A 13993-nucleotide genomic window follows, 5' to 3' on the forward strand; every position below is an offset into this window, starting at 1 on the left:
GCAGTTGCGGTTCCGGGTCGTGGATAGGGTTGCCACCTTTTCTGGAAAAAAAATAACTGCCTTCCTATATATTTATCTTTTTCCCTATTAATAACATTGGGATTAACCATCATTTTTACAGGCCAGGCCAGTAAAATACCTGTCAGGTGGCAACCCTAGTAGTGGATCATAGTGGGTAAATATGCTGGTTGCAGTTCAGGTCGCAGGCCATGGATTTGGGGTCTTAGAAATTGGTTCCGAGCAGGACGCTACCTCCTGGACCCCACCACCGATATTGTAGACCCTCCTCCAGTGCATAAAGGTGAGTGTGAGGGGCAGCAGAATCAGCAGCCTCAGGTAGGGACCTCCATCCTTTTGTCTCGTTCTGTTGTACCTGTACTTTATATTTTCTATTGCAATGACCCCGTTAGTTCTACTTATTTATTGTTCTGCTGCAGTCCAGTGCTTTGCCCTCAAACAGCGCAATGTAAATAAATATAATACACAAAAGCCATGATTATCTTATAAATGATATCCTTATAAGCGGTGACTAGTGATGTCATTTGTGTCACGACTCACTGAAACTTGTGAATTATAATAAATAAAGAAAACTATGCGCATATTAGAAGTTCCCTCGGAGTTCCAGGACCTGTATAAAAACATAGGGTCATGGAACTCCTGTGTGACTTATAATATTCTTATATTCTACAATAGGGGGGACTTTATTCACTATATAAACCTACACAGCACCTACAAGAGCAGAGCAAAGCCAAGATGGCCTCAAGCCGTGTGACTGACACACAAAGTTGCTGCTCCACACGAACCAAACTGCTTCTCTCACAGGGAATGATGAAGAACCCACCCCTAGCCCACCGCTCTCTCCCTCCTCCCCAGAAGCCGAGTAATGCCCAGACGATTGCTGAAGGCGCATGCGCAGTTAAAAAGTAAACGCTAAGTTCACGCCCCTTCTCCTTGGTGAGATCAACTTTTATCCATGGGCGTGGCCTAGGGGGTGGTCACGTGCCCTAGGAAAAGTTTGCGGTCCCAACGGGATGCGAGGAAAGTTTTCTGCTTGTTGTCCCTTCGAGTTTCCGGAGTGAGAGTGGCCGCGGCCCGTGACTTGCCTTGTACCTCGCGACGGAGCCGAGCGACTTTGTGGGAAACTTTACGGAGCAGTGATTGCGGGAACGAACCAACCCCGGGGGGAGAGGGAGGCGAAGGACCCCTCCAACTCTCCTTGAGATGAGCGGGAGCCCCAGGCACTGTGAGACGAAGCGACCCGCATATTCTATCTTTGGGATCCACTAGTTATTGCTCCCCCTGTATTACCTGCCCAGTGGACTGTCCCCCAGTTTCCTACCGCGTCCTCCCTACACACAGCCTCCCCCACCATGGAGCCCGGCTCCCAGCAACAACCTTCCGCCCCGGGTCAGCAGCCTCCCCCTGTGGGACACCAGATCGTGCATGTCCGGACCGACTCGGAGACCGACTTGGAGACTCTGTTTAACGCCGTCATGAACCCGAAGAATGCGAATGTGCCCCAGACTCTGCCCATGCGCATGAGGAAACTCCCGGACTCGTTCTTCAAGCAGCCCGAGCCCAAGTCCCACTCACGGCAGGTATATACCCAATACTGGCTTCTTAGGGGCCCTGGGGCCCACCAGTGTCTTACTGAAGCATTAGTGTTGCATTCTGTGGCCCCAGTACAGCTGTGCCATAAATATAGTTTACTGGGCCCCACAACCACATCATTTTAGGACCCTCTAAAGAATGGAAGATTTTTATATAATCCTATATTAAACCCAGTGGTGTAATGGGCCCCAAATAGACCTGTTTTACCAATATTTATTGAATTTATATATGTCCTCATATATAAATTCAGGGGGCCTCATGGGGCCCCCTGCAGCTGCAGGATCTGCTTCCTTTGTAGTTACGGCCCCCGCTTATTAGTATGACGCTCACTGGGCCCCTTATTCCTTCCAGACTCCTCATTAGTTTCCTCTATAGTTCTAGCCCTGGGCTTGTATGCAAAGCCGTGTGACCTTGGGGCAGATCAAGGGATAGTGATGAATATTCACCTCCAGCCCTTTAGTCAAACCATTAGATCAGGCATTGAATCCATTCCCCAACCCCAGGGGTCATATACACCTCCTCTGTGTTGTTATTGGTGGAGTGGATTTACCCGACAAGTTTATTTTTGTATTTGGCCATCTTTAGTTAAAATCCGCCAACTTTTTTGGTTTTGGCCTGACGCAGACGCCTGCGGGCCTTCAAACAATGATCAATAAAACCCAGGGTCTGCTGTTGGCTGGAGGTGAGAGTTGTACTCAGCTACTGTTCGTGGTATATTGATGGCTGTAAAGCTGGCCATAGATGTTAACATTTCTAAAAGATCTTTTGGTTATTGTAAGAACAAGCTTATCTTGAAACGATAACCAAAAAGCCCATTTCAAGCGATGTAGTCTAGTTGAAGCCAGAAAAACTGAGAGTAGCTAGATACGCAATCGTTCGATTCCCACTAACCTCGCGATAATTTGATTTGTCGGATCACACAAGAATTGGTCATTTGGGAGAGAAAAATCTTAACGTCTATGGCCAGCTTAATGGAGAAGGAAAGGCTTGGGGGTGCCAAATGTAAGGCACCCCCAAGTGATTGTATTTACGTGCCTGAAACCCCGGGCCTGTGTTCCTATCAGCAGAAAACTGCACCAACCCCGGGGTTATACCAGTGAGCACCACGGAGTGATCCTCTTCCGGCTTCTTCTTTCTTCAAATTTCCCGCGACAAATGCATGCGCAATTGAACGAAATAGTTGACTTTTTAGTTAAAGTTTGGCTTTTCGTTCTACTTTGCATGCGCAACCGCGCGAAGAAAGGGGAAGACGGACGATGATCACTCCGTGGTGCTCATTGGTATAACCCTGGGCCGGTGCAGTTTTCTGCTGATAGGAGCACCTGCCCGGGGTTTCAGGTAAGTCAATACAATTTCTTGGGGGTGCCTAACATTTGGCACCCCCTAGTGCAAGATGACTTTCCTTCTCCTTTAAGGCACATATGGGACATTTAAGAGGTTTTGTTGGCAGGCTGTGCCCTTTCTCCTATAATAAGTGTGGATTTTCCCTGATACCTTGTAGCTGTTTCTGTTTAGTTGTGGCTATGGTTGGCTCCTGGCCGGTATCCATGATGGTTGATCCCAAAGTTATTTAATAGGTAAAAAAGATAACTATATCGGAAGGCCGGTATTTTTTTCCAGAAAATGTGGCATCCTAGTTCTGTGGTTAAGTGTTATTTTTATATATTGGTGGGCAGTAACTCCAGAACTTCAGAGAAAGGGGAAACTATTTTGTGTTCTTGGTGTGTTAATTAAAGTTTTTAACGAGACGGATCCAAACAAACTGCATCCCTAGCAGCGGCAGTCTTGGATCCTAGGCCCCTGCCACATTCTTTCACTGGCAGATACAAAGGCTCGTGTGTCTTACCTTTTGCCATCCGACTTAAAGGACCAGTAACAGCAAACATTTTCTAAAAAAAAATTAGTTTGTTTGCTACAAAAAAAAGACGGCAACACATATTAAACTTTAAAAACACTAAGAATTTATTAAGAAATAACTTACCGAAACTCTGCTTGTGCTCCTCTTTAGAAACAGCGACAGGGGGACGATCCATCGTGCGGTGCTCAATTTCTCCTCCCTGGCTATCTCCTATATAGGAAGGCAGGAAGGAGAAATGGAGCGCCGCATGATGGATTGCCGATGGACATTTCTAAAGAAGAGTGCAAGCGGAGTTTTGGTAAGTTATTTCTTAATAAAGAATTAAAAGTTTCATATGTGTTGGTGTCTTTTTGTCATAGCATACTAACACATTTTTTTGTTGTTACTGATCCTTTAAAGGGGTGGTTCACCTTTAAGTTAATTTTTAGTATGTTATGCAATGGGCAGTTCTAAGCAACTTTTCAATTGGTCTCCTTATTTCTTATAGTTATAAATATTTGCCTTCTTCTGAATCTTTCCAACTTTGAAATCGAGGGCAACTGACCCCCTCTAAAAACAAAGCCTCTGTAAGGCTACACACTTATTGTTATTGCTACTTTTTATTACTCTTCCTACTCTGGTCTTTCCTATTCATATTCCGGTCTCTTATACAAATCAAGGCATGGTTGCTAGGTTAAGTTGTACTCTAGCAACCAGATCTTTGAAATTGCAAACTGGAGAGCCGCTGAATTAAAAAAAAACCGAATGAACTCAAAAACAACATACCATAAAAAATGAAAACCGATTGCAAATTGTTTCAGAATATCCCTCTCTACATCATAGTAAACGTTAACTCAAAGATGGACAACCCCTTTAAGCATTGCAATACCATCTCCCGAGCATTCGTTTCTTTAACCCTACTGCCAATTGCTTTGAACCAGTTCATTCTCTATTCTGGGGAATGTGTCTAAACTGTCGGTTCTGGCTTCATATTTCTCTGTCGTTTTAACCAGTTGCTGGCTGGAGGCAGTGGGGGGGGGCTGGTGAATTCCTAATATTTCTGCACTTTGCTGAATGTTTGTGCAACTGCTGTTTTGTGAAGTCCTGGTGTAGCTTCTATACATGGTAAAGGTACTTTACGGATTTCTCCAACTTTACGCCCCCCCCCCCCTGCTATTGAGATAAAGGCAGACTGGAAGGGGTGGGGAAGGGAACAAGTAGTGTCGTGCAACTGCCACATCTGTGGGGGAGGTGATCTCTTGCTTTTTACTGCTGTGCACTGGGTTATAATGCTGCTCCTCTGGAAGTCATTTATTAATCGCTTTATATGGCTCTTCCCTATTGGTACTATGTTGTTTTTTTTTCTACTTTCTTTCGTTAAGAGATGTGTGCCTATTAACTCCTTGTGCACTAACTCAAGCACAACTCTATCCAAGTGACAGAGACTACATTTGGCCGTGCCAACATTTTCTGCTCAGCTTGAAATTCAGCACATCCTGCGGCACAATTTCCATGTTTTGCTTTTCTTTCGTTCATTTCTGAGCCGACTCCTGCAGAACTGTGCTTACAATATAGCCGGCTAGCTCTATGTGCCTCAAAAAAGGGACGATTTTAAAGGATTTTGGAGTTAGAAGTTTTAGCCTTGAAACAGGAGAGCAGGAACTGCTGGAGATGGAGGCATGCAGCGCTGACAGTGATTAAAATTTGTCTGATTGAGCTGTCTACCTCTGTTTCCAAACTCTGCCTGCTCCTCTTCTTCACCTTCAAACAATTTTTTTCAGTTCAGTTAGTTTCAGATGGTTCACAACAAATAAATATTTTTTCCAATTTACTTTCTATTTGTGATTGTTTTTCTAATATTGAAATTTTCAGTTTTCAACTCCTAAGGGCAGAGACACACGTGGAGATTTGGGGAGATTAGACAAATCGTCTCTTCTTTGGGCGACTAATCGCCCCGAACTGCCTTCCCACCAGCTAAAATCTAAATCGCCGGTGGGATGGCACTCGGAACACTTCGTTTTCCGAAGTTTCCTCTTGAGGCAACTTCGTGTGACTTCGGAAAACTAAGCGCTCCAAGTGCCATCCCGCTGGCGATTTAGATTCTAGCCGGCGGGAAGGCAGTTCAGGGAGATCAGTAGCCTGAAGAAGAGGCGATTTGTCGCCAAGCGACTAATCTAGAATCTCCATGTGTCTCTGCCCTAAAGGGGTTGTTCACCTTCCAAACATTCACCTTCCAAACACTTTTCAGTTGTTTTCAGATTGCTCACCATAAACAGACTTTTTTCAATTGCTTTCCATCTTTTATTTGTTAAAACAAAGCAATCCAAGTGCCAATCCTGCCGGAGATTTAGGCAACTTTGTGCGACTTTCTGGAAAACGAAGTGCTCCGAGTGCCATCCCTTTAGCGATTTAGATTCTAGCTGGTGGGAAGGCAGTTCGTGAAGATTAGTCTCCTGAAGAAGAGGCGATTTGTTGCCGGGCGAATCAATCTCCCCGAATCTCCACTTGTGTCTCTGCCCTAAAGCAGCTTGGGGGGGGGGGGGCTGTCGCCGACTCTTAAACTGTTCTAAATTGATACATTTAGGGGCCCGTTTACTAAGGGTCGAAATGAATTTTCGAATTCAAAAACGTCGAATTTCAAAGGAATTTTTGGGTACTTCGACCATCGAATAGGCCAAAATTCTATTTGAATTGAAAATACTTAACAAACTTGACCATTTGAAAATCGAAGTACTGTCTCTTTAAAAAACTTCGAATTGGACACTTCGCCACCCTAAACCTGCCGAATTGCTGTTTAGCCTATGGGGGACCTCTATAACCTTTCTAAGTATTTTTTTGTAAAATCATTCGAAATGATCGATCGAGCGTATTCGATCGAAAAAATACTTAGACTATCGAAGTATCAAATTCGATGGTCGAATTTCAAGTTTTTTAACTTCAAAATTTGATCCTAAGTAAATGTGCCCCTTAGTTGATACATTTGTTATCTTTGTCCCTGCTGAGCAGAATCCCTGAGTTTCATTACAGGCAGCTGTGAATTGAAACAATAGTTGCTGATATTCCACAGATGCTGCTGAGAAATGTATCAACTAATTGTAGCAACAAAATGAAGCAAATTGTAACAGTTCATAATCTGCTCCTGGATCATTGAGCTGCCAGACTGAAACACTAGACACATGGAACTTTAAAACTTAAATTTTGGGAGAACGGTACAGAATAAAAGATGGAAAGCAATTGAAAAAAGTCTTTGTTTATGGTGAACAATCTGAAAGCAACTGAACTGAAAGAAAAGTGTTTGGAAAGTGAACAACAACTTTAATGCATTTTGTTATTTTCCAGGAAATAAAAGGCCACCCATAGAAGGGTCGAATTTATGTTCAAAAACATAATGTTCATTTGACTAGGGTGTTATCCAAATTAAATTAGCGTTTTTGGAAAAAGTTTGAATACGATTTTTGAGATTTAACATACTTTGGCCCTTTAAGAATTCGACTATTCGCCACCTTAAACCTGCAGAATTACTGTTTTAGTCCATGGGAGAGGTCCAGGGATCAATTTGGAGATGTTTGCAGCCTTCCTGACGTTCGAGTATTTTCTAGTGTTTGATCGAATTTCGATTCGAGTTTTCGGGTCGTTCATTTTCATCCGATTTATAATAATTACATTTTACTTAAGGGAGTTTAAAAAAATTAAAAAAAAAAAAACTCGCATGAATTCGAAATTCGACCCTTGATAAGTGTGCCTCCCTGTATCCGTTTTAGTTTGAACATTGAGTTTACAAGAGAGAGTGCACAGACTTTTGGGTAATTGTATTCTCTTCCGGCAAGTCGAATTAAAAGGAATGTTGTTATATCAAATATGAAATTGTAAGAAGACGTGAATTTGTTTATAAACACACGTGAAGTTCATGCCTTTTAGTCTAAACCAAAAAGCCTCGTTCCTGCGGGTTTGGGAGGTTTGTCTGGCACCGGGTTTGGGCAGGGTTAAGACATCTGATTGGATAACAATTTTGTTTTACCTCCTTTGTAAAAAGCTTGTACTGAAAACAATATAGGGTTTTTGTGTGTGTGCTTGAAGATGTTATTTCCCAGTAAAAAGCATTGCGATTGTTCTGTACAAGTTCTATCTGCTGGTTTTCCCATTGATGGCCCCAGGGAGGAAGGCAGGAGGGGATGGATCTAAGGGGAGGGGGGCGTCTATTTAAAAGGACATGAAAGTGTAGGAATGTTTCCAGGCAGGGGAGAGAACTTCAGTCTGGAGTTTCTTAGCTGTTTACTTTTCTCTGTTTCACCTATTTACTATCTAAACAGCTTGCAGGCCGGTGCTTGATCTGTCACCCTGATGTTGGAAGCTGGTCACATTTGGCCAATTAAAGAGTGTTATTCCTACTTGACGGGCTGTAGGGTGCAGTTAAACTGTTTTCCCCTCTCCCTGCTGCTTTTCATAAAAGGTCCGGGGAGGTGGGGAAAACTCCCTTCCCCCTCCGTGAATGTTATACATTACTTTTCCTATTCTGACCACCCAGATTCTGTACTGGAACAAGAACTCGCTGATTTGTTTGAACATTTATCCTTAGCTCACAACATTCTTGTGCAAAGCACTACACACAGGTTTTGAATAATGAACACCTATATTCCTGTTTTATTTTTAATTTAAATATTGGAATAATTTCATGTTTAAAGGAGAATGAAAGGCACTCTTTACTTGGGGGTGCCCAGGCCGGTGCTCCTATCAGGAGAAAACTGCACCAGTCCGGGGGTTCTTCCAGTGAGCACCACGGAGCGTTAGTCTTCCTTCTTCTTCTTTCTTCTCGTCACTGCACATGCGCAGTAGAGCAGATCTTTAACTAAAAAGTCAGCTATTTCGCTCTACTCCGCATGCATCTCCTGATAGGAGCACTGGCCCGGGTTCTCAGGTAAGTATATACAATCACTTGGGGATGACCCAATTAAATATGCATTTCCTTCTCCTTTAAGGTCTGTTTAAATTTTGAGGCACAATATACTAAGAGGGATTCTGATGTGCTCCCTACTACTATCCTGCACCAGTGCACTTTCCATGAAAGAAGTGAACCAGCCTGGGGTTGGAAGTTGGTGATTATAATCGTGGGGGGTAGGGGGTTGCAGAGCAAATTCTTCACTTCTTCGTGATTAAAGCTGGCCATAGACGCAAAGATCCAATAGTACGAATCGATGATTCGTACGATTTTCGAACCGCGTGTGGAGAGTCCCGACATTTTTCCTGCACCAGAGGAAGGATCCTTGAGGTCCGAAACATGTAGTGCTTCAATAAAAACTACATTTGTTCACACCGGAAGGCTCTCCGGTTTTCTTCTTATATGATACTGCTGTGGAGATGGTTACTCTACTAATCTGTTGATAAGCCGGACAATAAGTCATTTGGGAGAAACTATTGAATATAGGCGCCACTGCTCTCAGCCTGCAGATTTTTATGAAGGCTAAAAGAAGCGGTACCGATCCGTGCCCAATCTCCATTCAAATGAATCCCTTTAATATGGCAAGCATGGAGATGCCCCTTTTTCTAGTATTTGGGTTGACCTTTACTCAGGCTCCGCTCCATGTGACCTCCTCAGACTGATCTAATTGCAATCGATCACGATGGGACACTTATCTTGATCATTTTGGGAATTGATTTGATCCCAGCCACCAATTTAGTCAACACAGTCTTCATCCCAAGGCTGCCTCTGTATGGGTGCCTAAAGTTTAGTAGCACAAACATCTACTGCAGAAGCATCTGTTAATCCATCAAATATAGCATGGTGTTGCAAGCAAAGCAATAATAAACACAAGCTGACCAAGAGTCCACACTTGCAAAAGGCCTGTAACACCAAGGCATGAAAATTCTCTGTATGCAAGTGATGTATGCTTAGCTGAACATACTGCGCCTACATCTGGATTGTTTTGCCCAGGCTGACTGAACACATGACTGTGGGTGGGCTGAAGCTCATGTTGGTCTGTCTGTACCCACTACCCATATTCATACAATCACTGCCCTGCCCTTATTGGCCCAGTAAGACATTCATACCTTCCATTCATACCTTCCAGTTTAAAGTGGACCTGTCACCTAGACATAAAAAGCTGTATGATAAAAGTCATTTTCAATTTAGATATGAAATCCAAATTATTATTTTTATTAACGCAGTCATAGCTGATGTAAACTCATTTAAAAATATCAGCTGTCAATCATATATTGTCTGTCCCTCTTCTATGCCTTTACTTTCACTTTCCATTCAGCACTTCCTAGATGTCACTGCGCTCCCCACATTCCCCCGTTCTCTTATCCATTTAATTGTGTAGCCAGGGCATGGGGATGGACATCAGGTCCCCCATTCTGGTGCACAAACAAGATTCTGAGATGATACAAGGCTTGTCTTAATAACAGTGTCCACAAAATGGCTGCTGCCTGCTTGTTATAATTATGAATTCCCAGACTGAAGGAAACAAGATTCAAATAAGTTATATAGTGCAAATAAAGTTAATTTTGCTTGACTAACTTGATAAAATAGGATTTGGAATATTTTTTTCCGGTGACAGGTCCCCTTTAAAGCTACCAAGGCAGTGTATTGCTAATAGATTCGCCACAACAGTGCAAGCTAGAACCCCATTTTTATTCTTTAGAATGCTTTTTCATATCTGAGTAATCAGCTCTAGACACTGTTTCTGTTTGTTTAGGATAGCAGCTGCCATATTAGCTTGCTCGAGCTTTTAATAATCAGTGAATCCCTTATTGGGATATGGAGGGAGCAACATATATGCCTGGCCTTACAAGAAGAATCATTCCTTAGTAAGAACTATATTTGAAGAAGACACACAGTATATCGTGTTTGGGCAAGTACCCATGATGAGTTATTTGATATTTGACAACTGCATTAAATGATGGATGCATTATTTTAATATATAACCTGGATTATATCCTGTAATGAAAGCATTCTAGGGGAAAAGGTTGCTCTGTCTGGGCATTGCAGTTGCTAGTACAGGCGTGTACCAGACCAGAGAAGTACAAAATTGAAGCCTGTGGGATAGATATGGCAAAACGTTTGCACAGTGGATCAGTTTATATTTGTTCAGCCCAATAGGGGTCTTGTAAATGTGGTTTGTCCCCTGCAGCTTGTTGTGTTTTTTTTTATGTGGGATAAATAAAATGTGTTCAATCTAGATGTATAGGACCTGTTCTCCAGCACGCTAGGGACCTGGGGTTTTCCAGATAAGGGATCTTTCTGTTATTTGGATCTCCAGACCTAAAACATTAATTAAACCCAATAGTATTGTTTTGCATCCAATAAGGATTAATTATATCTTAGTTGGGGAGAAGTACAATGTACAGTTTCATTACTACAAGGCAATACTTTTTTAAAATCTGAATTATTTGATTATAATGGAGTCTATTGGAGATGTCACCAGAGTAGAAAGAACCGACGCACATCCTTCACCAGATCAGCCCGGTGCACAATCCCAAAGGATCCGGCAGCCTCCCTTATGTTAGAGCAGAGAGAAGGATCGGCACACAGACATTCAATTGCAGTGTTACCTGCTCGTTTATTGTGCGGACTGCAACGTTTCGGGGTGACGCCCCTTTGTCAAGCATGTGGAGACCATAGTGCAGACATTAGAAATAGGGTGTTCAATTAATAAATTAGTAGGGATGCACCAAATCCACTTTTTTGGATACGGCCGAACCCCCGAATCCTTCGAGAAAGATTCGGGCGAATACCGAACCGAATCCGAACCCTAATTTGCATATGCAAATTAGGGGTGGGAAGTGGAAAAAATTTACTTCCTTGTTTTCTGACAAAAAGACACGCAATTTCCCTCCCCGCCCCTAATTTGCATATGCAGATTAGGATTTGGATTCGGTTCGGCCAGGCAGAAGGATTCGGCCGAATCCTACTGAAAAAGGCCGAATCCTGGCCGGATCCCGAACCGAATCCTGGATTCGGTGCATCTCTATAAATTAGCATATATAATTATGCAAACATCTGAAACACAGTATATAAAGTGCAATAATTCTCGACTCCCCAGTGAACAAATTAGTGTCCATAGTCTCCATGATGATAAAAATCCATAATCCATTAGATAAAAAATAAAAAAGTATCCAAAATAGTCCAAGTGTATTAAAATTCTTGTGTTGTAAAACATCCTAAAATAGAAACAATCTTTATAATAAATGACATAAAAATTCCCCACCGACCGAAGTAACAACTAATTGGCAACAAAATATCAAATATTTCTGTCCCTAGCAGGATTACATATACCAACATATAAAAGCTACAAAATATCTACTACCCTTACCATTGAAGGAAAGGGAAATTTTACCTGTCCCTGGGTAGATATCAAGCTGTTTTCTTATCTGTTAAAAAAAAGAAAAGAAATGTATAACAACAGTATTAGATACTGCTTTATAAATAACAGGACAAATTATACTCCTCATTCAGGCCCTTAGGATTTTTTGTTTGAAGTAACCAGATCGAAAAACATTCTCTCTGGAGAAGTTCACGTTTTATATCACAACCCTGTCGTGCCTTCACTTTCTCCAATATCTGCCAGCGCAACTGGGATACTCGATGCCCCTGTGTAAAAAAAATGTCGGGCTAATAAAATTTCCTTTCTCACTTTCTCTTGCCCTTTATTATCTATAGGGACAGCCATTGGAACAGGTGGTTTATAATTACGTATATTGGACTTGTGTTCATTTAGTCTTACTTTAATAGATCTAATTGGACTATTTTGGATACTTTTTTATTTTTTATATAATGGATTATGGATTTTTATCATCATGGAGACTATGGACACTAATTTGATCACTGGGGAGTCGAGAATTATTGCACTTTATATACTGTGTTTCAGATGTTTGTATAATTATATATGCTAATTTATTAATTGAACACCCTATTTCTAATGTCTGCACTATGGTCTCCACATGCTTGACAAAGGGGCGTCACCCCGAAACGTTGCAGTCCGCACAATGAACGAGCAGGTAACACTGCAATTGAATGTCTGTGTGCCGATCCTTCTCTGTGGTCTATTGGAGATGGTCTTTCCGTAATTCAGAGCTTTCTGGATAACTGATCCTATACTTGTATTTGGAATATATTCTTTATCTATTGTCTTAATGCTGTCATCCATGTAGTTAAAGTTGCAGCCCACCAAACCTATTCAGGGGTTCTCTCCAGCATAGTTTCCTCTCCTTGTTCGTATCTTGTATGAGCCCAAACATCTTTATCCGTACAGTCACCGACCTCTAAAGTAGGAAACATAACTGGAATAATTAGAGGGTAGAAAACAAAGAAAAACTGTAGTTGTGTTGGACTTCTCTACATGTAGGAACCTGTAGCCTGGGGAAAACCTTCCAACTTATTTCAAGGAAATTGCGCTCTCTGGAAACTCACTTAGATGCAATAAAAAATAAAATAGGCTCTCTTTTGCCTTTTATTCCTTTAGCCTAAAGCAAAACGAGTCAGGCTAAAGGAATATGAAATAAAGGACCATTTCTTCAAAAGCAGACAAGGCTTCCAAATGAGTGGCTAAAAGAGCAGTTTAGATATGCAAAACCTTTTGGGAAGGATACCCAGGATCATTCTTAAAATTTCCATATACTTCAAATACTGTTGACTGAGCCTCACCTACTGTGTTTTAAAGGACAGCCAGGACAATATTCTGATTTGTTCCCAACTGCAGACTGGTTTTACCCTTATTGGGGCTTGTCAGTGCAATCCTTCCCACAATCCCTCCTGTCTTTCCCCAACCAAAACTCTTTTTTTCCTAGTGACTGCAGTATACATTACTGTTACCAAGAGATCCTTGATGCTTAATGTTAGATGATGTAATAGGCTTATGGTATGTGAATGGTGAGGTTTCTGTACCAATTTGTTGTTTGCACTGGTTTCATGACTACGAGTCAATTTAAAGGAATTGTTCAGTATAAAAATAAAAGCTAGGCAAAGAGAGAGGCTGTGCTAAGAAAATGTTTCTAATATATTTAGTTAGCCAAAAATGTAATGTATAAAGGCTGGAGTGACTGGATGTCTAACATAATAGCCAGAACACTACTTCCTGCTTTTCAGCTCTCTTGGTTTCTACTGATTGGTTGCCAGGCAGTAACCAATCAGTGACTTAATGGGGGACCACATGGGCCATATCTGTTGCTTTTGAATTTGAGCTGAATACTGAGGATCAATTGCAAACTCACTGAACAGTTATGTCCCATGTGGCCCCTCAGCGTGGTGGCAGATGGGGCGACGGGGAAAAATCGTCTCTTCTTCGGGCGACTAATCTCTAAATGCCTTCCCGTCGACTAGAATGTACGTCGCTGGCGGGATAGCACTCAGAAGCTTCGATTTCCGAAGTTGCAGCGCGAGGAACTGCCACCACCCTTAAAGGGATACTGTCATGGGAAACAATGTTTTTTTCAAAAATCATCCATTAATAGTGCTGCTCCAGCAGAATTCTGCACTGAAATCCATTTCTCAAAAGAACAAACGGATTTTTTTATATTCAATTTTGAAATCTGACATGGGGCTAGACATAT

The 13993-nt window shown here is 42.0% G+C and overlaps 1 protein-coding gene across 5 annotated transcripts in view; it reads left to right on the forward strand.

The window, feature by feature from the left end:
• The first annotated feature begins 953 nt into the window (after positions 1-953).
• yap1.S (Yes associated protein 1 S homeolog) overlaps positions 954-13993 on the forward strand; it is a 54244-nt gene continuing 41204 nt past the window's right edge. For 2 of the 5 annotated variants that reach the window (XM_018247975.2, XM_018247977.2), the window contains exon 1: positions 957-1598. In XM_018247975.2, coding sequence (XP_018103464.1) covers positions 1371-1598 — 228 coding nt within the window. In that variant the 5' untranslated portion in view covers positions 957-1370. 5 annotated transcript variants of the gene reach the window in all.

This window comes from Xenopus laevis, chromosome 2S (assembly GCF_017654675.1).
Source record: "Xenopus laevis strain J_2021 chromosome 2S, Xenopus_laevis_v10.1, whole genome shotgun sequence".
Taxonomy (NCBI): domain Eukaryota; kingdom Metazoa; phylum Chordata; class Amphibia; order Anura; family Pipidae; genus Xenopus; species Xenopus laevis.